Source organism: Salmo salar, chromosome 01 (genome assembly GCF_965601325.2).
Source record: "Salmo salar chromosome 01, fSalSal1, whole genome shotgun sequence".
In the NCBI taxonomy this organism is placed as follows: Eukaryota; Metazoa; Chordata; class Actinopteri; order Salmoniformes; family Salmonidae; genus Salmo; species Salmo salar.
This window is the reverse complement of record NC_138291.1, coordinates 143010783-143036967: the sequence shown is the minus strand read 5'-3', so window position 1 is coordinate 143036967 and position 26185 is coordinate 143010783. Positions and strand designations below refer to the sequence as shown.

The following is a 26185-nucleotide window of genomic DNA, read 5'->3' as shown; positions in this document are numbered from 1 at the left end:
CAGCTCAAAGAATTGTGGAGCTCCTGCACCTAAATTTAAACAGTACCAGCACCCAAAATTAGTACCGGCACCTATTTCAATCCAAGTCAAGCACTGGCACTGGGCCACGTTTACGATTCCCATCCCAGGGTAAACTACACACTGAACAGACAAGACCAAGTTAGGATCAAGGGGAAGACAGAATGCTTTATTAAATGATGTGGACAATTGTGCTAATAAGTGTTATGCATCTACTAATATGAATCAACGCTCTGTGTCACCATATATGCTGTAGTGTCGATAATAAATAAGTAGTGCAGCTACTATGGGAACTTAGGAAGAGTGGGAATAAAGTTGCAGCACAAGGTGAAGTTGCCAGCAGCACTCTTTGCTCTCATAAAGCAAAGGCTACACAGAGCACATATTCATATCCTGTTTCTCCCTCATGATTTGGGGAAAGAATCCAACAACAATTGAAAGCAAGCTCACTCTGGACATTTCCCAAAGTTCAAGCTAAGCATATTGCAAAAGGCCAAGCCAAATTAAGGCATTATACGAAAATACTTAGAGGTTGCTCAACTGCCATCCAAAAGTTTAGAGAGATGCATGTAACTCAATTACAGTAGGCATAGCTACTCAGTCCCTAAAGTCTTTATTTTTACCTATTTGGTTACTGAAAAAAACTATTCTGTGTGACCTACTTGGATTCAGGTGATCCTGGGCAAAGTTCCATAAGAGTGGGGTGATAAGGCAATAACTCATTGAGCAGGGATCATCAACTAGATTCAGCCGCGGGGCGATTTTTTCTTGAGCGGATAGTCGAGGGGCCGAAACATAATTACATATAGTTTGTAGACTGCAAATTGACCGCAAGAAGCCCAAACAGATCATGTTTGACTAAAACATAATCATTTCACATCTTGCTTACGTGTGTATAAGATCACCTGTCTCTCTATTATGTGTGGGAACAGTTGGGAACAGATTTCTGAAATTAAAACACCTGGAGCTGATTTCCTGGTGTTTTTTTTTACAGTCTTTATGTCCAACAATGAAAATGTTTTTTTGCTCAGTACTTGGGGGGCCAAATAAAACCAGCTGTGGATCGCCAGTTGGGGAACCCTAACATAGAGCATCATGCCCATTTTCATTCATGTTTTTTATGGAACAAAACCTTTGGAATTTCCGCACTGACAAATATACCTTTTTTTTGTCAAAAGATAGTTTAGGCACTTCTAGAGCAATGGTAGATACATGCTATTTTCTTTATGTTGTATTATACATCCTTAATTATGAGTCACATAATTAAGGAGGTATAATACAACATAAAAAAAATTACATGTATCTACCATTGATTATTTAATTGTGCGGTCTAAGACACTGCATCTCAGTGCTAGAGGTGTCACTATAGGCACCATGGTTCATATCCAGCCTACACAGGGTTTGGCTGGTGTAGGCTGTCATTGAATATAAGAATTTGTTCTTAACTGACTTGCCTGGTTAAATAAATAAGAAAATGACAATTATTTTACCATTCGTTTTGACAGAAGTAGGTCCTTTGCATATCTGTTCTAGTTATCCTGTTATAGTATTACTTGCCATGTGCTCTTTTGGAATAACTGCCTATGTTGGTATAGATATGGATTCCAATCTCTAGACGCTTTCCGTTAAGCGTATCTGTCTTTTAATGCCATTTAGAGTGCATTCATTTAAGTACAGTTACCACAGCACTATAAACTGATTGAGGGGGTTGACCTGGCTTATGTCACTCACCACGCCCACATTTTCCAAGCAGACAGGAGCCACAATGTGGCGTACGCTCGGTAGTGAACACGGTGTATGACCGTTCATTCATGACCACAGCGAAGGCAAACTGACAGACAGTTGAATCGAGAGTAAGAAAATCAACAATTCCGGACAATCAAGCTTTTGACACCAAGAGAGCAAATCACCACTTTTATCTGGGGGGTGTTCCTCCTTTTCATGAGGTTGTGTTTATTTTACTAGTTTGTCACAGCTTCAGATCCGAAGAATGAGAGGGAATCTTTCCCCGAACGAAGATATTTCAGCGTATTATTCAATGATGCCTGTCTCGGACTTCCATGAAAATGTTCCCTGTACGGTGGAGCCCACGGAGAGTGTGTGTGGAGCGGCAGGACCTGTCACCTCCAGACCGCGGATGGGGAATACCTCTCTGGCGCAGGATGGAGGATGCGCGCAGGACGTAGCTGAGGAGTTAAAGGGTAAAGTTGTCATTTCATCTCACTTTTTCAAAAGTGACTTTAACAGGTCTTGACTGTTAGATAATAATCTAAATCTAATTATGTACTTAAGACAAAAGTAAATGTATTGCCGTAACGCTACACAGTATTGTTATTCCCTATATTCTCAATGTGATAAGCCTTTTAATAGGCCCTGCTGCAAAAATGAAATTCATTCACTTGTGCCCAAAAAATAAATAGATTTCGAAAAAAACTAAATAGTTTACTGTGTCACATATCATGTGCTCGTCTTTGCTCTTACAGTAGTGACATTTATATTGAATTTTACACACACACACACACACACACACACACTGTATCCTGATGCAGTATCTCTAGGGTTCTTGTTTAACTTCATAGAGCGCACAGGCTTTCTGTGGGCTCTGGTCAGGTTCTTATCTCAGGCCTGTAAAAGGTGGGAGGTATCAGTAGATGCACTATATATTCACAATTATGTGGACACCCTTTCAAATTAGTGGATTTGGCTATTTCAGCCACTCATGTTGCTGACAGGTGTATAAAATCAAGCACACAGCCATAGACAAACATTGGCAGTAGAATGGCCTTACTGAAGAGCTCAGTGATTTTCAACGTGGCACCATCATAGGATGCCACCTTTCCAACAAGTCAGTTCGTAAAATGTCTGCCCAGCTAGAGCTGCCCCAGTCAACTGTAAGTGCTGTTATTGTGAAGTGGAAATGTCTAGAAGCAACAACGACTCAGCCGCGAAGTGGTAGACCCCAGAAGCTCACAGAATGGGAGCGCCAAGCGCTGAAGCGCGTAGCGCATAAAACATCGTCTGTCCACGGTTGCAACACTCACTACCGAGTTCCAAACTGCCTCTGGAAGCAATGTCAGCACAATAACTCTGCGTTGGGAGCTTCACAGAATGGGTTTCCATGGCTGAGCAGATGCACACAAGTCTAAGATCACCATGTGCAATGCCAAGCGTCGCGCTGGAGTGGTATAAAGCACACCGTTATTGGACTCTGGAGCAGTGGAAATGCGTTCTCTGGAGTGATGAATCACGCTTCAACATCTGTCATTTCGTCGGACGATTATGGGTTTGGCGGATGCCAGGGGAACACTACCTGCCCAAAATGCATAGTGCTAACTGTAAAGTTTGGTGGAGGAATAATAGTCTGGGGCTATTTTTCATGGTTCAGGCTAGGACCCTTAATTCCAGTGAAGGGAAATTTTAACGCTACAGCATACAATGACATTCTAGACGATGCTGTTCTTCCAACATTGTGGCAACAGTTTGGGGAAGGCCCATTCCTGTTTCAGCATGACAATGCCCCTGTGCACGAAGCGAGGTCCATACAGAAAGGTTTTGTTGAGATTGGTGTCGAAGAACTTGACTGGTCTGCACAGAGCCCTAACCTCAACCCCATCTAACACCTTTGGGATGAATTGGAACGCAGAGTGCGAGCCAGGCTTAATCGCCCAACATCAATGCCCGAACTCACTAATGCTCTTGTGGCTGAATGGAAGCAAGTCCCCATCGCAATGTTTCAACATCTAGTGGAAAGCCTTCCCAGGAGAATGGAGGCTGTTATAGTAGCAAAGGGGGGACCAACTCCATGTTAATATCCATGATTTTGGAATGAGATGTTCGACGAGCAGGTGTCCACATACTTTTGGTCATGTAGTGTAGCTGATCAATCAGCACTGATGATATCGCTGATGAGAGCTTCCACACAACTATGAAGCATGGAAGCTTTTTTAGAGCAGCCCTCTGGCTGTAAAGAGAAAGAATTGGCATGCTGATTTTTATGGGAAATGATGTAGCAGGATGAATGTATGGTTCAGTAAATGAACTGATTTCTAATACTGCTTGGATCTTAATAAATCTTGTCTTGTTGATGCTCTTGAATCAAGCCTGTGAACTATAGGGATGAGTTGACATTCTATGGTGGCAGGATATTCATCTTCAGCTCAGTGTCATTCAGGAATGAAGTGAGTTCATTGGAGAGAAGTACTGTTTGTGCAAGACATGATCAGATCTCATCTCAGGAGGAGGGGTTTCACCCCCCCCCCCCCCCCCCCCCACTTAAGGTTAGAGTCCACTTATTAAAACGAGACCCAGATCAGGCTAGCTAATTCTACACTAAGCTACCAGCCATGCCCAATGCCTAGCCACTTTCTCAAATTTGAGCATGAACCCTGACATAGGTTGGGTACCCCCCCCCCCGACACCCTCCTCCATAACCAAACAGCCCCTCTCTCCCCTATAGTGTCATGTTTCAGACTGAAGAGTTGAAAAATACATACTAGATCATTCTATTGCAACAAGGAAGTGTTTTGCCAGGTGAAAAAAAACATCTGCAAGAGAAGCAGAGGAGTTAACCAGATTTTTTAAGGTTTCACAGGGTTCTTAACGAGAGATATTTAGCTGTGTAGCTCTCAATATGGTCAGAAATGCTGGGTCATTTACGGTACTTTCAATGATAACCAATTCCCAGCTGTTTGCTGTAGGGGAGACAATAAGCAGGCTGAGATAAGTGTTGAAGACGAGGCCATCAAGGTAACCAAATTATTCAAGATTTGTTCAATAAACCATCATTAAATTATTCCTGATATTCCTAGGAAAATCACATGCTCAGACCTTGCTTTCCCCTACTTTCCCAGTAAAAGTCTGTTTTCATTTAGAGCTGCAGAGCTAACAAAGTTATGACAAGTGATTAATGAGCCTGTGACTGAGATCTCAGTGAGTTAGATATGCCCGTGCCCATAGTTGGAGGTTGTGAGTAGCCTCGCATTCTTATGGGGCGAAGCGCTCCGTTTAATAGCCTGTTAGAGGCCCAGTCTGGCTTATCTCCCAGCAGTCAGAGAGCATCCAGGGGGATCTCCAGGAGTGTGTGTGTGTGTGTGTGTGTGTGTGTGTGTGTGTGTGTGTGTGTGTTTAGATTTATAGACCCTTTGGAGGGGGTCCTTGGCTGGAATCTGGGTCACCAGTAGAGTCACGGTTTTCTTGCAGTATTTCCTGTTCTACATTAGAATGATACCTCAAACTTTTCCCTAAAACGGTATCTAGTCCCTATGCACATTAGGAAAGCCGTCTGTCTTTTATCAGGAAGAATAACAGAGGCAATTCCACGGTGACAGAGAACATTTTACAAAAACACATTTACTTGAAGAACAGCGCAGACGCAAAGTTTGGTAACAGACTGACGGTTTGCGCTGTTTTGTGTGACGTCATTCTGTTACCGAACACTGCATCTACACTGTTCTTCAAGTAAATGTGTTTTTGTAAACATCTCTGTGGAAATTGTTAAAAAATTGTCCTTTTGCATAGAGTTGTGTGGTTTGTTTAACTTTCCAATCATTGGTTTTTGTTTGACATAGATTTTAAAATGAAAAATCTGAGTCTTTGCATCACTCTGTTAATGTGGAATTGCCCATAGTTCATTATGAGTTGATGGACATTCTGTACAACAGAGCTGAATTGAACTGACATGCGTGGAGTGTTTGTGTGCAAAGCAATTCACGTGTATTGGTGAGTGACACGTATTAGTTGTGGCCAGTGGCTGAAATGCACACAGTAAATAGGATTTTGTTAAGTTCACGAATCCAGAACTCGCATTCTTGTATTAGAAGATGAATGCTGTTTTTGTCTGACTAGTTTATATCCATGTCTGTAACCATCGGCCTGGCCATTAGGCTGTGATGCAGCTGTAAGCTGGCCATGTGTTTTGTTTGTGGTCTTTCAAGTTGGTTTTTCTAATGTAATCCCAGCTCCCTAAATGAAGCCCAGATGTACTGCTAAACTGAGCTATTGGTGTGTTGTTGTTTGTTTGGGCGATCCGAGAACAGTTATTGTAACCACTAAAACCCCAATTGGGCCCGCAGCCAGCAAGTGTGTGAATAGAGGCTCTCTTCGCATGAAACATGTGACAGTGGGTACGCTCTATCAGGGGGGAGACGGGGGGAGGCAAGGCAGAGTTATGAGGGGGATGGTGGCTTGGTGGGGGGGGGGAGGCCCTCTGCCCCTTTAAATGAAATGTTTCCAGATTTCTTTGAAATATGACCTAAAATTACTTTTTTTTTTAATTCCAAAAAAAGTGTAATTAAGTATGTTAAAGTGCTTTTCTGTGTTGGAATGGTGTGGGCGTACCCCAAGAAAAGAACGGTGTGGGCGTATACCCTTCATAAAAAATATTCATGCAAGTAGACCCCTGATTGGCCAGCTCATCCTCCTCAGGAGTGTGACAGTTTGAGGTGGGGTTTTCTCCCATTTACAGTATGCTTCGGCCACAAATGAGTATAGGAAGAATCAACAACATTATTAGGTATGAGTTTTTAAAGATTTTCACTGGACAGTAAATTTCACCCAGACTAGCCTTTGAGTGGCATTCTGGAGTCCAGAGTAGCCCGGTCTGAGGCAGCTTAGGGTGAGTGCCCCCTCCTCTCCCCATTCCTGCTCCTAACAGAGACAAGGACATTTCTAAACTGTGTGTGTGTTTGTGTGTGTTCAATGGGCTCTCCTCCGGGTGTCTTTCTCAGGGCAGAGGTTTGTAGAGCCCAGCTACAGCCAGAAGAGAAGCACACTGCCTCTCTACAGTTCCGTTAAGTTAACCCTAGCGGAGGACCGAGAGAACATACTTTAACAAACAGTTCCAATCTTTTACCTGTGTATTCCAAAACCTGGAACTAGGGAACATCAAACAATAATATTTGAAACAAAATTGATTTTAACCAAATGAAAGTATTACCATGGAAAAGCTACATGGATCGCTTTTAGAGTAGGCTTACTGTTGTTTTTGCTCATGCTGCTGAAAGGCTCTGCTAAAGCAGTGTGAGGCATCTACAATAAAGACAAGTTAGTGTTTCTTCCTTATACAGTCTGCAATAGAATGGTTTAGCCGTGAGTCAATACAAGTGTTTGACGTATGTAGGCCTATACCACATGGCTGTACTGTGTGTTTATTGTTTCTGCAGGGATGTAGGGTGGATTAGCTGTGGGTACATGAATATGTGCACATGCGTGTGCTGTGTGTGTTTCTGCCTGGGCTAATCTCCGAGCCCGGATGCCTGGTCATCACAGGGTTGGATGGAAGACCAACGTGACTGAGGGAGAGCACAGTACACAAGACCCCATGATGATTCACGCCATCCATCATTCGCTCTGTTGGGTTCTCCTGACCTTGGTGTCGTTCAGCTAGCACACACACACACACACACACACACACACACACTACTGAAGGAGATCAAAACACAACGACACACACATACAGCTTGTCCTGTAGCAGGGCTGAACACATCTACAGTAGCAGCTCTCTCTGTTGTGAAGCTGAACTGCTTTATCAAAGGGCAGCTTTGTCTTGGTTGGATCTCATCGTGATAGATGCGTTCATTCACTATGAGAGGTCTCAGGAATGGTTCACTTCTGCGCTGAGCATGGACAGGGCATGTGCATCTCTATTGACGTCACTCTTCATAGATCACCATTGTGTGGTCCTCTTCTCTGAGTGACTGGAGCTGGCCACTGCCAGACTGCAGTGCTCCTCAGCTTTTTCTAGCAGAGACAGGCATGTAAGGGGTTTTCTCTGAGGATCACTTTTAAGTAAAAAATTGAACTTGAAAGCGTATTAAGTTACGTCATTAACTTAGACAGACCTTGTCTGCACTATTCCAGGGAATTTTCAGAGTGCGTGCTCTTTTAAGCTCAAAGGAAGCGAGCTTCTTTTCTTTTTCATTTCCTATTTGGCAACATGTCTGTTCACGAAACCCTGACAGTTTTAATAATGTTTATTTAATACCCTCCTCTCTCACTTATGTAATGACCCTTGTAATCCGTGATGTGGGAAAAAATCGTCTGTTATAAAGTGTTGGCCTGCCTGCTGCTCTCTGGAGTTAACCTGACGGTGCTTATTGGAATTTCTCATGACGTGTGATACGTATGGCCCTCGGCCGAGGTCAGGTGCTGCCTGACCTCTGGACCCTCAGACCTACGGTAACAGCAACATTACATAGTTAATATAACACTGAGAGAGTGTCTGCCCATACAGAGGATAGGGGAGGAGGTGGGGTGTAGGGGAGGAAGAGTCGAAATGGGGGGGGGGGGGAGATGCAATGTGTTAAAAAAATAAAATAAAAAAACATCAGTATGTCTGGGTTGTCTGCGGTGACCAAACTCAACTGTGAGTAGTATGGTACCTGACTTGTGAATAAGTATTTTCACACAGTAGCGATGACGTGCACATACAACATCACCTATATGTCAGGGAGGATACACAGTGCTGCTATTATGTTAAGTAGACAGTTGACACAGCAAAAACACTCTACTGTATACACTGATGATCACCTCTCTAAGCTGTTGCTTCCAGTACATATTCTGAGGAATAGGCACTTGTCTCTGGCATCACTGGCGTGTTGGAGTGTTGTGTAAAGTGTCATTCCATTTGTTGTGCCCTGCCGTTTGTCTAACGTCGGCCATGTGATTGGAAGTCCTCAGAGTTGGACTCTAGGGTTAATAAGTAGTGTGTGATATCCCCAGGTCACAGAGGATTGCGGATGTGGCAAGAAATGGCCTCCGATGAAGCATTAATGTACTTTTTAGCTTTCAAGGAAAGCTGAACAACCACATAAATGCAAGAAGCAACACACATTTCAATGTTAATCAGTGCATGCCACAATCATCTGTTGCATCTGAACAGTCAATAGTCATTAGATTAGGGTGCTTACACAGTAGACCTGGGTGAACTCCAAGTGATCATCTGTCACTGACTGAAGTGTGAACACCATCTCTCTCCATGCCCAGAGTGAGCACATTCACTGACACAGCACTGGCAAATCTCAAGGTGTGAATTAACTGTATATGTGAATGGACCACGTGACAGCATTCATTCCTATGTGAAGACTCAGTAGCGCATTGAAGCCAAATGAAGTTGGTTAAACCCTTAGCTTACAATTTCCACCCCCGCAGAAATCGAATTAACATAATACAAAAATCCCATCAAAATCCGTCTGTTTAAGATGGAGAGATATTAGTTTGTTAGCATGGGCTGCGTCTCAATCCACCACATCCGCCGATATCGCCCTGTCATCTACGGTAGAAGGTGGCAGAGCTAGAGCGGTGTCTGTCAGACCATGAGACATCCCCAAAATCGGTCTTCTCACCAAAACGTCTGTCGGTTCCTAATGGTACTACAAAGTACTATGACCATGACTCGATTGAAAGCTGAGACTCTCAAGAGCACAATGGTGTTTTGCTCTAGGACACCCACAAGCCTCACAAGAAGGTCTTCGGTACCAGTTAAAAGAATTGAAGTATATATGGAGATATTTTAGTGTGTTAAATAAGGAGATCAATACACACGCATACCAGTCAAAAGTTTGGACACCTGCTCATTCCAGGATTTCTTTATTTTTAATATTTTCTACATTGAATAATAGTAGGGAATACATAAACTATGAAATAACAAATATGGAATCATGTAGGAACCAAAAAGTGTTAAACAAATCAAAATATATTGCCTTCTCCTGTCCCTGTTGTCTAGGACACCTTGACAACTGCCCCTGAGACAAAACCTGCTGTCTCAGGCCGGGGGAACGCTGTGGCATCCAAGACAGCGCCGCCTCAGTCTGGGGGCTTGGTCGCTGAACGGCACCAATGGTCCATGTTAGGACTACAGGAGGGTGTAATGAACACCATGCAGAGCTCAAGGATAACGGCTACAACCGCGGCATACCAGTTGCGCTGGCGGTTTTTCTGGATGGACAGGCCAGTGGGGCACCATCCCTTGGTCTCCAGGTTTATGAAGGGGGTTCGTCGCCTGCATCCAGCTAGGACCCGCTCAATGGCAAGCTGGGATCTGGATGTGGTCTTGGCAGCTTTGGCAAAGCCGCCTTTCGAACCGTTGGAGTCTGCCTCCCTGAAACACCTCTGTGAAGGTGGCTTTCTTGGTAGCTATTACTTCCATGAAAAGGGTGGGTGAGCTCCATGCTCTTTCGGTAAGTTCTGAGTGCTACCGGATGGACCCCGGTGGGAGGAGTATATCTCTCCACCCCAACCCTTCATTCCTCCCGAAGGTTCTGTCAGACAGGCATGTGAACATCCCTTTTATCCTGTCTGCTTACGACCCCCCCGGCAGTGGCGGGGGAGTCGGGCATGCTGTGCCCTGTGCGGGCACTGGCTGCCTATGTGGAGCCAGTGAGGAGTGCCCCTCGCTGATATCTGTGCTACAGCCAGCTGGGCTTCCTTTTGCACCTTTGCTAGGTACTATCGGGTGAATGTGGCACCTCCCTCTGCGGTTGGTTCAGCGGTCCTGAGCGTCGCCTCCCTTTCCGGGGACTGTGCCGGGACCCCCCTTCCACATTGACGGACCCTGTTTCTCGGTCCCACGCTGGGACTTCACCGCTGGCTGGCCAGGTCCCTCTAGCACCGACTAAATATGGTACGGGTATACCAATATATTGGAGTGATCTAATATAGTGAAACATAACGAAGGTTACATATGTAACCACGAAGCGATATGGATCACTCCAGTCCTCTACGGTGCTTGAGCCGCCTAAAAACGTATGTAAAGAACGTGTGTCACGGCCATGGGGTCTATATATAGGGGCGGATCCCAGCCGTGACACAGGTGCACACGGGAGTAAATCTGTAAATCCTCGCCGCGGAGTGATACCAATATATTGGAGTGATCCATATAGCTCACATAACCTTCGTTCTATTGACTAATAGCAGTAGTGCCAAATTCAATGTTTCATCCAATAATAAAAAATAAAAACATTGGGATACCTTAAGGGGTCTTAAAATCAAATAGCTAAATGATCCTTGGTATGACCATCTTAAAATAATTCCACATGTTAACTTAGACAACTTTATGTCGGAGATGTGCCTGTTTACACACGTATCTGCCCTCTCATTGGCTAGAATGGTCCTACCTGATCTTGCCTCCTCCCGACAGCCTTCCATTTTTTAAGATTTTATTTTTTAATTGTAAGAGCGGACACTTTCTGGTCAATATAATGCATCATCTTTGACACAGTTTCAGCTACTCCAGGAAGTGACATTGCAGGCAAGCTCAGTGCCACCTCTCATTGAGTAACTCAAGTTGAAGGCCAGCCTGGGTACTGCAGGCTGCCATTAGCAACTAAATTATCCTTAACTTCTTCTGGGTGCGATTTTAAAATAATTTGTTCAAGGACATGCATCTGGTGTAATAGATCAATTATTGGTACCATGATTGTCTTTGTGTAAATATTTATTTTTTACCAAAGGTTTCCATTTTTCTATTCATTATTATGGGGAGCTTATTTTCTGTTAACAATGCCTGCTGTACCGCGGTGTTCCTTGAACTTCCGTGGCTTCAATGAGAGGGGGCAGTCGTTCTCCCCTGGAATTAACACACCAAAAGACATTACTCACTGACTCCATGTAGACTTCATTATACAAGGTCAGATCAGTGACAGAATCCCTGTGTATTTATAGCCTCCAGACAGGTCAGTTTTACCCATGGCCAAGCCTTGGCGTCTGCTGCCTAGCTGGCTCACACCTCCACTGCTATCCCATCACTCACCCCTGCCACGGTGGGCCTGTCCCCAGCTCCCAGAGCCCCTTGTCAGGCTGTGTGGTTACATAAGAGGCCTTGGATGTCTCGGCCTCCATTCATTAGGATAATACATTGAAGGTGGGATGACAATTGACATCTCCAGAACTGTGGGCGAGCCTAGTGATCTCACTGCTCTTTGGGCCGTTGTGCTGATTTTTCCAGCCATTGTGACATTTCAACTTCTTGGCTATCATCCTCTGCATTGTGAGTGGATCTTTGGTGATAGTTGTTTAGCTGGCTGTGTGTTTTGAGGGTTTATTGAGGAATAATAGTGTTGTGTGTAAATGACTCTTAAATTCAAGAACAGTTTTACTGTTGATTTTTCCTAACATCGCGTTTTAGGTTCTTGGCAGAACAGTGTGTACTGACAGCTCACAGATTGAGAACCATTTCCCTAGTTACGTCTTTGTGGTTTCAGTGACAAAATTAAGAAAAGTGTTTTCCTATTTGAATTTAATAAGTTAATGCTTTAAGCTCAGCTAGGGTTTAGCTAAGATTCATGCATGAATAATGTAATAGAAATATATTTTTTTCTCCATCACTACCCCAACAACATCAACGTATGTGAAAATGGCACGTTTCAATGTTTTCTAGTCAAAAAAGATAGAGTAAGATATGTTTTTCATTACATTTACATTACATTTAAGTCATTTAGCAGACGCTCTTATCCAGAGCGACTTACAAAATGGTGCATTCACCTTATGATATCCAGTGGAACAACCACTTTACAATAGTGCATCTAAATCTTTTAAGGGGGGGGGTTAGAAGGATTACTTTATCCTATCCTAGGTATTCCTTAAAGAGGTGGGGTTTCAGGTGTCTCCGGAAGGTGGTGATTGACTCCGCTGTCCTGGCGTCGTGAGGGAGCTTGTTCCACCATTGGGGTGCCAGAGCAGCGAACAGTTTTGACTGGGCTGAGCGGGAACTGTGCTTCCTCAGAGGTAGGGGGGCCAGCAGGCCAGTGGTGGATGAACGCAGTGCCCTTGTTTGGGTGTAGGGCCTGATCAGAGCCTGAAGGTATGGAGGTGCCGTTCCCTTCACAGCTCCGTAGGCAATCACCATGGTCTTGTAGCGGATGCGAGCTTCAACTGGAAGCCAGTGGAGAGAGCGGAGGAGCGGGGTGACGTGAGAGAACTTGGGAAGGTTGAACACCAGACGGGCTGCGGCGTTCTGGATGAGTTGTAGGGGTTTAATGGCACAGGCAGGGAGCCCAGCCAACAGCGAGTTGCAGTAATCCAGACGGGAGATGACAAGTGCCTGGATTAGGACCTGCGCCGCTTCCTGTGTGAGGCAGGGTCGTACTCTGCGAATGTTGTAGAGCATGAACCTACAGGATCGGGTCACCGCCTTGATGTTAGTGGAGAACGACAGGGTGTTGTCCAGGATCACGCCAAGGTTCTTAGCACTCTGGGAGGAGGACACAAGGGAGTTGTCAACCGTGATGGCGAGATCATGGAACGGGCAGTCCTTCCCCGGGAGGAAGAGCAGCTCTGTCTTGCCGAGGTTCAGCTTGAGCTGGTGATCCGTCATCCACACTGATATGTCTGACAGACATGCAGAGATGCGATTCGCCGCCTGGTTATCAGAAGGGGGAAAGGAGAAGATTAATTGTGTGTCGTCTGCATAGCAATGATAGGACAGACCATGTGAGGATATGACAGAGCCAAGTGACTTGGTGTATAGCGAGAATAGGAGAGGGCCTAGAACAGAGCCCTGGGGGACACCAGTGGTGAGAGCGCATGGTGCGGAGACAGATTCTCGCCACGCCACCTGGTAGGAGCGACCTGTCAGGTAGGACGCAATCCAAGCGTGGGCCGCGCCGGAGATGCCCAACTCGGAGAGGGTGGAGAGGAGGATCTGATGGTTCACAGTATCAAAGGCAGCAGATAGGTCTAGAAGGATGAGAGCAGAGGAGAGAGAGTTAGCTTTAGCAGTGCGGAGAGCCTCCGTGACACAGAGAAGAGCAGTCTCAGTTGAATGCCCAGTCTTGAAACCTGACTGATTAGGATCAAGAAGGTCATTCTGAGAGAGATAGCAGGAGAGCTGGCCAAGGACGGCACGTTCAAGAGTTTTGGAGAGAAAAGAAAGAAGGGATACTGGTCTGTAGTTGTTGACATCGGAGGGATCGAGTGTAGGTTTTTTCAGAAGGGGTGCAACTCTCGCTCTCTTGAAGACGGAAGGGACGTAGCCAGCGGTCAAGGATGAGTTGATGAGCGAGGTGAGGAAGGGGAGAAGGTCTCCGGAAATGGTCTGGAGAAGAGAGGAGGGGATAGGGTCAAGTGGGCAGGTTGTTGGGCGGCCGGCCGTCACAAGACGCGAGATTTCATCTGGAGAGAGAGGGGAGAAAGAGGTCAAAGCACAGGGTAGGGCAGTGTGAGCAGGACCAGCGGTGTCGTTTGACTTAGCAAACGAGGATCGGATATCGTCAACCTTCTTTTCAAAATGGTTGACGAAGTCATCCGCAGAGAGGGAGGGGGGGGGGGGGGGGGGAGGAGGATTCAGGAGGGAGGAGAAGGTAGCAAAGAGCTTCCTAGGGTTAGAGGCAGATGCTTGGAATTTAGAGTGGTAGAAAGTGGCTTTAGCAGCAGAGACAGAAGAGGAGAATGTAGAGAGGAGTGAGTGAAAGGATGCCAGGTCCGCAGGGAGGCGAGTTTTCCTCCATTTCCGCTCGGCTGCCCGGAGCCTTGTTCTGTGAGCTCGTAGTGAGTCGTCGAGCCACGGAGCAGGAGGGGAGGACCGAGCCGGCCTGGAGGATAGGGGACAGAGAAAATCAAAGGATGCAGAAAGGGAGGAGAGGAGGGTTGAGGAGGCAGAATCAGGAGATAGGTTGGAGAAGGTTTGAGCAGAGGGAAGAGATGATAGGATGGAAGAGGAGAGAGTAGCGGGAGAGAGAGAGCGAAGGTTGGGACGGCGCAATACCATCCGAGTAGGGGCAGAGTGAAGTGTTGGATGAGAGCGAGAGGGAAAAGGATACAAGGTAGTGGTCGGAGACTTGGAGGGGAGTTGCAATGAGATTAGTGGAAGAACAGCATCTAGTAAAGATGAGGTCAAGCGTATTGCCTGCCTTGTGAGTAGGGGGGGAAGGTGAGAGGGTGAGGTCAAAAGAGGAGAGGAGTGGAAAGAAGGAGGCAGAGAGGAATGAGTCAAAGGTAGACGTGGGGAGGTTAAAGTCACCCAGAACTGTGAGAGGTGAGCCATCCTCAGGAAAGGAACTTATCAAGGCGTCAAGCTCATTGATGAACTCTCCAAGGGAACCTGGAGGGCGATAAATGATTAGGATGTTAAGCTTGAAAGGGCTGGTAACTGTGACAGCATGGAATTCAAATGAGGAGATAGACAGATGGGTCAGGGGAGAAAGAGAGAATGTCCACTTGGGAGAGATGAGGATTCCAGTGCCACCACCCCGCTGGCTCGATGCTCTAGGGGTATGCGAGAACACGTGGGCAGACGAAGAGAGAGCAGTAGGAGTAGCAGTGTTATCTGTGGTAATCCATGTTTCCGTCAGCGCCAGGAAGTCTAGGGACTGGAGGGTAGCATAGGCTGAGATGAACTCAGCCTTGTTGGCTGCAGACCGGCAGTTCCAGAGGCTGCCGGAGACCTGGAACTCCACGTGGGTCGTGCGCGCTGGGACCACCAGGTTAGAGTGGCAGCGGCCACGCGGTGTGAAGCGTTTGTATGGCCTGTGCAGAGGGGAGAGAACAGGGATAGACAGACACATAGTTGACAAGCTACAGAAGTGTTGTTTCTTGTATTATTGTCTCCTGTGTCTTTAGAGAACTGTTTCACTTTGATATCCTTTTTCTTCTGTCCTGATTTTCTCTTTCTTTTCTTCTGTTAACTAGATATTCTTTGTTGTTCTTCGTTAGCTAGCTAGCTTCTTCCAAAAGAGTCCCTAGCAACTGCTTAGCAACTGGTAAACAATTCAGCTTGCTAAGATAACTACAATTTTATGAAAAATAGTTATTTTTCAAAAGCCTATCTTCTTTGTTTGTTGCTTGTTTTTTCTCCTATTCAGTCTTGCAGTTTTCTTTTGCTTTTTTCCGATGTACTTCACTCTAAAAACCATGTAAATTTCAATATTTGTGGGAGCTCATTTTTCAGCTGCTGCTGCTCAAATTGGAGTTCCGGAACTATATATGTTTTTCCAAATGGCATCATCTGTTATGCATCATGTGATTTTAACTAATTAGTAGGCAATGCCTACTCATATTTGGTTGAAATCACATGATGCACACCAGATGATGCCATTGGAAAAACATACTGTAAAAACATATTCCGCTATCTTTTTGACTAAAAAACATTTTTAAAAGTCCCTTTAAGTACTGATTCAGTCATATCAAACTGCAACAAGGCGAATTCTCTCTAACTGTGCTATTATTCGTCTTTTTACAGAAAAAACGGTGCTTGCCCCACCAATGTTCATCTTTCAAAAGAAAACCCCATCCATGAAGGTAAACTTTATATCCTAATAATGGGTAGGCCTACAATGTTGACAGGATGCAAATGCATGGTGTGAAACAAATCATGTAGTGAAAGAGTATGTATCATTTCGTTATATGCTAAAATAATCGTTTTGTTTACAGAGAAGCGCAGAGAGATGGGAGGAGGGCTCAGGTAAGCGTCATAACTTGCCGCTGCTGCATGTCATAACAATCAACCATTTTGATAGATGATTACTTTGTTACTTTCTATTGCACAGACAGTCGTGCTTCTGCATCTTTTTCTTGTTCTCCAAATAGTTATGGGAATCAGTCCAAACAAACGAGTCAGATCCCTCACCAACCCGAACCCTAACAACAGAACCAGGAAAGGTGAGTTTCCACTGTCCAGTACACATAAGTACTGGTGCATAACACCAGACATAATCATGACTCATAACGCCTTTTCTTTCCATTTTTCTTTTGTTCCTTTGGTAAAGGAGATGTGTCTGTAAGATCTCTTAAAATTGCACCTTTATACTGTGTACCGGTATTATGAATCATATGGGTTACATAATTCACTTTTTCTAATGATGAAGGACCCTGTATTGTGATGGGATTGGTAGGCGGCTTTGTCAATCATTGACTAGAATGATTGGCCTGTGATTGGCAGTGTGGTAATCCAACCAATCAAGGTTTTATATGCATTGTTTTTCTCTGTGTCTCGGACAGGCTCCTGTGACGGCAGTAGACGAGTGCGATCAAGCTCTCTCGCTTTTCCCCCACGTCCTCCAGGTAAACAAAACTCCCCTCCTACACAACATTTTTGTTCTCTCTTCTCTATCATCTCTCTAAAGGGCCCTACACACTTCACTCAAACTACGAAAGCGCAGCGACGGTGCGTCGTTTTCACACATAGTTCTACGTACTTTTGTGCGGCTTACATTTGGGAATGGATCGGGTACGACGCTATGTCGCTCTGTTTGCGAGATTTCTGTCCCCTAGGGCAGGGATTCCCTTCCAGCATTGGGGAACATGGGCACAAGCACTGTTAATGACAAACTGTTCTCACCCCTCTTGTTGGAGGGGAGAATTGTGCAGGTTTAAAGCTTATTTGATGGAATTCTACACATTCTGTCATGGGGTGCAAAGAACATTTTGCCGTTTTTAAAGCCAATTTTCTTTCAATTCTAAACATTTTGCCATGTCTAATGTGTATTCATGTGATTTGAGGGACAAAAAATTACTATCTATGGGCAAAAATAAAAATGTTAGCTTACTGATCTGGTCTGGCTTAGCTGATCTGGCCATTTCTGACAAGTTATAAATAGCTCTCTAAGTTATGCAATGACTAACATGACAAGAGGAATTGATGATGCACTACCCAGTTTTAGTTGGGGAACCACTGCCCTAGGGCATACATTGCCCACGCAAATAAGTGGCAACTGAGTCATGTTGCTTAATTCCTTGACTCACCTGCAGACGATTGTAGCCTTAATAAAACTGGGATCTTACTGGGATAAAATATCTCCCCATCTATTAAATGAACCGAAGCAGTGCATCATGGTCAAACTCTTAAACGTTTTCTGTTTATGTTCAGTGCCAGTATTCCCTGTAGGTCCATACATTCCAGTCACACCATCCCTGTCAGGGCCTCAGATTCCCAGCAGCCACTTCACAGCAGCCCCTGGTATCTCTCTCCCTTAATCCGTTTGTTTCACTCTGTCACTGCAGCCCTCACCTGCTCCTCACAAATCACCACCATGACCCACTAGTGCCCATGTGGAAACCTCACTGCTCTGTGTTGGCTATGCATGTTGTCATGTGCCAAGTCTGGCGGTCACTTTGACATAAATCTGGGTCACGTTTTAACTTTAACCATATGATATACTGTATGTGTGTGTGTGTAAACTCTTCTGATTGATATCCTCTCTCCTAGTATCAAGATCAAATGTCTTCATGCCCTCAAATCTCTGCAACCAGACCAACATTTCCCAAAACACAGGTTAGTTTGTATTGTCTGGTATGTTTATCTTTCAGTGTGGTCAACTAAAAGGACCTCCAATTCCCTGAACAATTAATATTTAATCCATATCTGATCGTAAGACTGACTTTAAAGGACATTGTTCCCTCTCACACACTCCATCTCTTCCTTTGTAGTGTCACCTCTGAACAGGGTCAGAAGGTCATTACTTCAGCCTGCACGTCTCCTCGTCCCTCAGCCCTGGAACATCTCCTCACAGCCACACCTCTCTGAGGTATTCCCCAACTCTTCACCCCCCCCCCGTCACGTGTCAGTAACGCCCCGTGCTTGTCTCTCTTGACACGTGTCGCACACCCTGGTGTTAGGCTCATGACTTTGTCCTCCTGAGCTGGCACCTGTGAACACTGGCATCATACTGGACACTCCCGTAGCCCTGCAATCTGCAAGGTTTGAATTTCCAACTTGATTTACGGTATTGCCAACAGTCTAAAAATGGGAGCATTTCAGCACCGTGTATAGTTTCGTGAAATGTTTAGCTTAACATGAGAGAATGACAACCAAATAGGCCCAACTCCGACCTTGCAGGGGGTCCAGAGAAACTGCGTTACGTCAGTGCCTGTGAACAAGCAGGTGTTGTCCTACAAGGCCTGACAGTGAAACAAGAACATTCTCTCAGGTAAAGAATTAAGAGTGAAAACTCTCTCAGGCCTTAAAAGTATTTCAATAGTAAAACACTTGTTCCCCTCAGTTGTGGTTGCATCACTGACTGAGGGACCAACAGGGTTTTTCCTCAGAGAAACGTATTCACTCACTGCCTGAGAGTGGGAGGATGCAGGTTTATAAACCCAAAACCAGTTTGAATCAGAATGCTTACCACACTGAGACTGAATAGCCTTCTTTCTACTCCCAAACTTGCCACATTAACACACAATTATATAATATGTTTTGGCTGCAATTTATTTTATACTTACTTAAAGGTTGTGTTGACTTCTTTGACTCAAGCGGCCATTACTGTAATTAATCAGAAATACAATAGGACTGTAAAATAAAAGGTTTGCATTGTATTTTGTACCACAGGTCAGCCATGACCTTTCAGACGATTGCTGCAGCGTCACAACTGACCACTCCTCCACTGTGAGTGGATTACATCTGAAGACGTCCCCTCAAGTTCACAGGTAGGCAGGGCACCTGGTTTAATATATAAAATTAGGGATGTTTCACTGAAGTGATTTTATAAATGTATTTATGGCAGGGTTTAGTTACTAAATCAGGGTAGTTGGTGTTAACTTCCAGGCCTTACCCAGGACTGGACAGCCTTGCTTTAATCCAGAGACCCTGACGGTGGTGTTGGGTTTTGTTTCCTTTGTCAGAGCTACGTGGTGTCAGAGACACGGTTTAGTTCCCAGCAGTGATTCTGAACCTGCTGACCTCTCTGCTGACCTCTGGTTCACCCTCCACAGATCGAAGGCAGACACTATTACCTCAGACAGGGTCCAGTTTGTATTTGGGGAAAACATGGGCGCGAGAGTTTTGGTGAGTTCAGGAAACTTTTGAGCAGCAATGACATACTTATAAAGTAGCAAGTTTGCATATGATGACTATAAAACATGTTGTAACTGTGTTACAAAATACATTGCATTTACAGAAATACTCGAACTTTCTCGCCCTCATATAGAGACCACAGAAATTGCCCAGCAGTGAACATTCTGATTGCAGCTCCTCTAATTCTGAGTCCTCCACCTTTGAGTCAAGTCATAAAGGTAAATCATTAGGGGCATCATTGGATTTGCATGGGTACACATCTCCAGTCCTCAAGGGCCACAGTGTCTACCGGTTTACTGGTCCACCAGACTACGGCCCTAGAGGACTAGAGTTGTGCACCTCAGTTCTAATGGCAATTGACTGCCTCTTAGTGTATGCCTTTCAGAACTGCAACTGAAGGGCTGTCTGTGTTTGTTGATAGGTGCTGTGTGGAGCAGCCTGAGGGAGTCTGCTGCAGCTTACACAGAGTCCTGTGGGAGGCAGCGTGTGCTCAGGCGGGTTCAGCTGTTCACCGGGGAGGAGAAGGAGAGCAATGTGGTCCAGGTGAGGACATGTTGTGTTGAAATAGGAAATGTTCAATATGCCTATTGCTAGAGCAGTGATAGTGATGTACCTTTTTAAATGCCTTTCTTTTAGCTGACCTGCAGACTCTTTGTTCTGGAAAAAGGAACTCAGGCATGGAATGAGCGAGGGAGAGGAGTCCTGCGACTCAATGATCTGACGTCAGGGACCAAAGGAGGGCTGCAGTCCAGGATAGGTGAGTTTACCATGAAGGAGACTACTATTCCCCTCACTCTGGCCAACATCCGCACGTCTTTCTGTAATTCTCTCTCATTCATCTCTCACACCTTCCTCCCTCCGATCAAAACAGTGATGAGGCACCAGGGCAGTCTGAAAGTCATCCTCAACACTAAGCTCTGGCCCCACACACACCTGCGTCGCCCCGCCCGTCGGAACCTCCAGGTGACAGCCACCGACGTGGAGACCCAGGCGGTCCGGGTGTTCCTCATCCAGGCCAGCGCCAGGGACGTGGCTCGCCTCTACGTAGCCATCCACCATCGGCTGGTAGCCCTACGGGCCAGTGCTGCTGGGAGGGAGGCAGGGGCTGCAGGGGGCAGGACCAGGGAGGGACACTGCAACAGTGAGAATGAGGAAGAGGAGGAGCAGGAAGAGCAGAGACAACGGCAAGAACGAGAAGGGCTGCTAGTGACACGATTGCGACCTGGTAAGAGTGAATAACAACAGGGATAAGGATTTATCGAGCATACAGTTATCTGAGATTATCCCTTGCTCTTTCACCAACTCACGTATATGGCTATGACTAAATCCAATGTTTAGCTCATTGTTTTGCCTGCGTAAAGAAACGTGGGTTTGGAAATTGTTTGCATAGTTTGAGTCAGGGAAAAACTCGTCCTCCAGTGCATGTCTGGTGGGTAGTCACGTCACTAATCCCCAGTCCATGTTCCAGAGGGAGGGAGCTGTTAGCAGGTGCTAGTCTCTCACAGACGCCACATAAAACAGTAACAGATGGATCCCCCATCACGGTGGATTACATTCCTAAAAGTCCCAGGCCTAAAAAGAGAAGAGAACTAAGTCTTGCTGTTTATATAAAACAATAGTCCACTTGTTATTCCTCACAACAACTTCTCCTTCAGCCTCTTTGAACTTGCATGTCAACAAGACGCCTAAAGATGAAGCTACAATTAACCCCATATAACCTACCCCTGCATAAATCACATTCCAGTGGTGGGCAACCTATGTCCTCTGAAGCCACAACATATGTGCTGTCAATGTAAAAACTCAGACCTGCAAGGCATGGAAATTCATCTTCAACCCCTAACATCACCATTTACCTGAGAAAACAGAGCTACGGTATTAAAATAAGAGTTTATTTCACTTACACACCTCTCATAATCTGTCTCTCTCCTTTGCAGTGGATTGTGATTGGATACACAGTAAACCCAGTTTGTATTCTTGGTGACATTATATCCTGACCTGGACCATGCAACAGTTTGTGGCGTCATCACATCTGAACAGAACTTTTAGCTATCATGGAACAGAACATCAAGAGACAGCTTTCAAAAATAAATACTATCATTTACTGAGCTACCATGACTACGTTTTGCCAAAAGAAGATGCATGACTAAAGTATGTGGACACCTGCTCGCCGAACATCTCATTGCAAAATCATGGGCATTGATATGGAGTTGGTCCCCCCCCCCCCTTTGCTGCTATAACAGTCTCCACTCTTCTGGAAAGGCTTTCCACTAGATGTTGGAACATTGCTGCAGGGACTTGCTTCCATTCAGCCACAAGAGCATTAGTGAGGTCGGGCACTGATGTTGGCCGATTAGGCCTGGCTCGCAGTCAGTGTTCCAGTTCTTCCCAAAGGTGTTTGATGGGGTTGAGGTCAGGGCTCTATGCAGGCCAGTCCTTCGACACCGATCATGGCAAACCATTCTGTATGGACCTCGCTTTGTACATGGGGTCATTGTCATGCTGAAACAGGGAAGGGCCTTCCCCAAACTGTTGCCACAAAGTTGGAAGCACAGAATTGTCTAGAATGTCATTGTATGCTGTAGTGTTAAGATTTCCCTTCACTGGAACTAAGGGGCCTAGCCCGAACCATAAAAAAACAGCCCCAGACCAATATTCCTCCTCCGAACAAACTTTACAATTGGCACTATGCATTCGGGCAGGTAGCGTTCTCCTGGCATCCGCCAAACCCAGATTTGTCCGTCGGACCACCAGATGGTGAAGCGCGATTCATCACTCCAGAGAACACGTTTCTACTGCAGAGTCCAATGGCGGCGAGCTTTACATCACTCCAACCGACGCTTGGCATTGCGCATGGCTTAGGCTTGTGTGCGGCTGCTCGGCCATGGAAACCCATTTCATGAAGCTCCCGACGAACAGTTCTTGTGCTGACATTGCTTCCAGAGGCAGTTTGGAACCCACTAGTGAGTGTAGCAACCTAGGACAGACAATTTTTGCTGAGACATTGTTGCTCCTGGACAGTGGTTTTATTTGGCCCTCCGAGTTTCTGAGCAAAAAATGTTTTTAAATATACACACTTAAAATTCATTGTTGGACATATGCTGTTTTTTTTTACAATTTTATCAGCTCCATTTTATTTTAATTTTGGAAAATCTGTTCCCTAGTATTCCAACGCATAATATAGAAATGTGATCGTATACCAAGGTAAGCAAGGTTTGAAATGATGTTTTAGTCAAATATTATATCTGAGATTCTTGCAGTCAATTTGCAGTCTACAATTGATCTTTAATCATGACATGGCCCTCCGACCATCTGCTGAAGAAAATAAATTGGCCCGTGGCTGAATCTAGTTGATGATACCTGTCCTATACATTTCCACTTCACAATAACAGCAGTTACAGTTGACCGGGGCAGCTCTCAGGGCAGAAATTTGATGAACTGACTTGTTAGAAAGGTGGCATCCTATGACGGTGCCACGTTGAAAGTCACTGAAATCTTCAGTAAGGCTGTCAATGTTTGTCTATGGAGATCGCATGGCTGTGTGCCTGATTTTATATACCGGTCAGCAACGGGTGTGGCTGAAATAGCAGAACACACTAATTTGAAGAGGTATCCACATACTTTTGTATATAAAGTGTACCTTTGTGTTGACATAACTATATTGCTGTACTTAGTTGTGTACTTTACCAAATTGTTGCAGTGTGCAAGGAGAGGGTATACTGCCACATTATGACAGAGGGAACCTAGATGAAATGACTGGTTTAAAAACATTTATTTTTATTATGCATTTATAATGAATAAGTGCTATTTGTGGCTGAGGCACCCACATTAAACTTACTGGAAACCTATTTGGGAATGTTTCCAAAATATATTGTTATTCTATATTTTTTGGGGGAAAAACTTAAACAATTTTTAGATCTTTCACTACAAATATTAGAATATGTCTTTACTTAGTGCTTTCAGAAGGTATTCAGACCTCTTGACTTTTTACACATTGTTAGGTTACAGCCTTATTCTAAAGTTGATTAAATGGTTCCCCCCCCCCATTTATAAAAAATAAATAAAAATGGAAATATTTATGTAAGTATTCAGACCCTTTACTCAATACTTTGTTGAAGCACCTTTGGCAGCGATTACAGCCTTGAGTCTTCTTGCGTATGACGGCAACAAGCTTGGCACACCTGTATTTGGGGAGTTTGTCCCATTATTCTCTGCAGATCCTCTCAAGCTCTGTCAGGTTGGATGGGGAGCGTCGCTGCACAGCTATTTTCAGGTCTCCAGTTCGGTCGGGATGTTAGGGTCATTGTCCAGTTGGAAGGTGAACCTTCGGCCCAGTCTGAGGTCCTGAGCGCTCTGGAGCAGGTTATCATCAAGGATCTCTCTGTACTTTGCTCCGTTCATATTTCCCTCAATCCTGACTAGTCTCCCAGTCTGTCCTGCTGAAAAACATCCCCACTGTGTTCTTGGGACCTTCAATGCTGCAGAAATGTTTTGGTACCCTTCCCCAGATCTGTGCCTCAACACAATCCTGACAGAGCTCTAAATCAAATCAAATGTTATCGGTCACATACACATTGTTAGCCGATGTTAATGCGAGTGTAGCGAAATGCTTGTGCTTCTAGTTCCGACAGTGCAGTAATATTTAACAAGTAATCTAACAATTCCCCATCAACTACCTAATACACACAAATCTAAAGGGAGGAATAAGAATATGTACATATACGTAAATATATGGATGAGCAGCATAGGCAAGGTGCAATAGATGGTATAAGGTACAGTATATACATATGAGATGAGTAATGTGAGATGTTAACATTAAAGTGTCATTGTTTGAAGTGGAATTTATTAAAGTGGCCAGTGATATGAGTCTCTTTGTAGGCAGCAGCCTCTCTGAGTTAGTGATTACTGTTTAGCAGTCTGATGGCCTTGAGATAGAAGCTGTTTTTCCAGTCTCTCGGTCCCAGCTTAGATGCACCATGTACTGACCTCGCCTTCTGGATGATAGCTGGGTGAACAGGCAGTGGCTCGGGTGGTTGTTGTCCTTGATGATCTTTTTGGCCTTCCTGTGACATCGGGTGGTGTAGGTGTCCTGGAGGGCAGGTAGTTTGCCCCCCCGGTGATGCGTTGTGCAAACCGCACCACCCTCTGGAGAGCCTTGCTGTTAAGGGTGGTGCAGTTGCCGTACCTCTACGGACAATTCCTTCGACCTCATGGCTTGGTTTTTGCTCTGACATGCACTGTCAACTGTGGGACCTTATATAGACAGGTGTGTGCCTTTCGAAATCATGTCCAATCAATTGAATTTACCACAGGTGGACTCCAATGAAGTTGTAGAAACATCTCAAGGATGACCAATGGAAACAGGAAGCACCTGAGCTCAATTTTGAGTCTCATAGCAAAGGGTCTGAATACTTAAAAAAAAAAATGTGCAAACATTTCTATAAAAAAAAAAAAATGCTTTGGCATTATGGTTTTTGTGTGTAGATTTGAGGAAAATGTTTTATTTAATCAATTTTAGAACAAGGCTGTAACGTAACAAAATTTTGAAGAAGTGAAGGGGTTTGAATACTTTCCAAATGCACTGTATATTTATATATATATATATATATATATATCTGCTTCTGGTAATATCACCATGTTATGTGAACAGTTGATTGTGAATGATAACTGATTTTCTGATACAACTTTTCAGTTTATCATAATTTATAATGGTTGTTGTAGGGGGTGATGAGCTGATTTTACTAAGAGTCCTAGAGCCTAGTAGACCTGCTTTCATCTATGCAGTGTTTTCAGTGAAGGAAAGATGACAAAGGTAGGCCACTTTGGACAATGTGTGCCAAATGAATAGCCTCTCTACTGCTGTTTTTCCTTCACTAACACTGATACATGTAAGTACTGGGTGAGGTGTGAATTAGTGTGTCTAACAACAATAAAAAAACAAATGGCATAAAATGAGTAATATAAATCGTAAAATGTATCAGTTTCACTATGCCACATAAAATTCAAGATCGTTGGGAACAGATTTCCAGTGTCCCAATACCATGGCATCAGGCTTATGAACTGATATACAAAACAACAATTGATGCATCAATTCTTTATTTTCAATTTAAAACCTCTTAAGGATCAGACCCTTTTTTTACATTTTAGCCTAAAATGACACGCCCTGAAGCAAGGATATGGATTTTCTTGGTACCATTTGAAAGGAAACACTTCGAAGTTTGTGGAAATGTGAACGGAATGTTGGATAATATAACACATTAGATCTGGTAAAAGATAATACAAAGAAGAAAAAAAGAAAAAGTTATTTGCAAATTTTTTAAATGTAAGAGAAAGGCCATAATGTATTATTCCAGCCCAGGTGCAATTTAGATTTTGACCACTAGATGGCAGCAGTGTATGTGCAAAGTTTTAGACTGATCCAATGAACCATTGCATTTCTGTTCAAAA

General features: G+C 44.6%; 1 protein-coding gene across 2 annotated transcripts; it reads left to right on the top strand.

The window, feature by feature from the left end:
- The first annotated feature begins 1760 nt into the window (after nucleotides 1–1760).
- LOC106563114 (ran-binding protein 3-like) lies at nucleotides 1761–26185 on the top strand. Of its 2 annotated transcripts, none has more exons than XM_014128346.3 (14): nucleotides 1761–2219; nucleotides 16190–16248; nucleotides 16381–16411; nucleotides 16537–16608; nucleotides 16948–17010; nucleotides 18155–18220; nucleotides 18376–18473; nucleotides 19277–19374; nucleotides 19660–19732; nucleotides 19875–19959; nucleotides 20163–20284; nucleotides 20378–20498; nucleotides 20613–20966; nucleotides 21676–26185. In XM_014128346.3, the coding sequence occupies exons 1-14, from the start codon at nucleotides 2009–2011 to the stop codon at nucleotides 21720–21722; spliced, it is 1500 nt and encodes a 499-aa protein (XP_013983821.1). In that variant the 5' UTR covers nucleotides 1761–2008; the 3' UTR covers nucleotides 21723–26185. The 2 variants fall into 2 exon arrangements, with proteins under 2 accessions (XP_013983821.1, XP_013983814.1); XM_014128339.3 differs by having other exon boundaries at nucleotides 19570–19732.

Bases quoted from the DNA above. Each gene is read 5' to 3' on its own strand.
- LOC106563114 (XM_014128339.3), top strand. From the start codon at position 2,009: ATGAGAGGGAATCTTTCCCCGAACGAAGATATTTCAGCGTATTATTCA. The intron at 19,733-19,874 runs GTGAGTTCAGGA...GCCCTCATATAG, and splicing joins ACATGGGCGCGAGAGTTTTG to AGACCACAGAAATTGCCCAG. The intron at 20,967-21,675 runs GTAAGAGTGAAT...TCTCCTTTGCAG, and splicing joins AGTGACACGATTGCGACCTG to TGGATTGTGATTGGATACAC.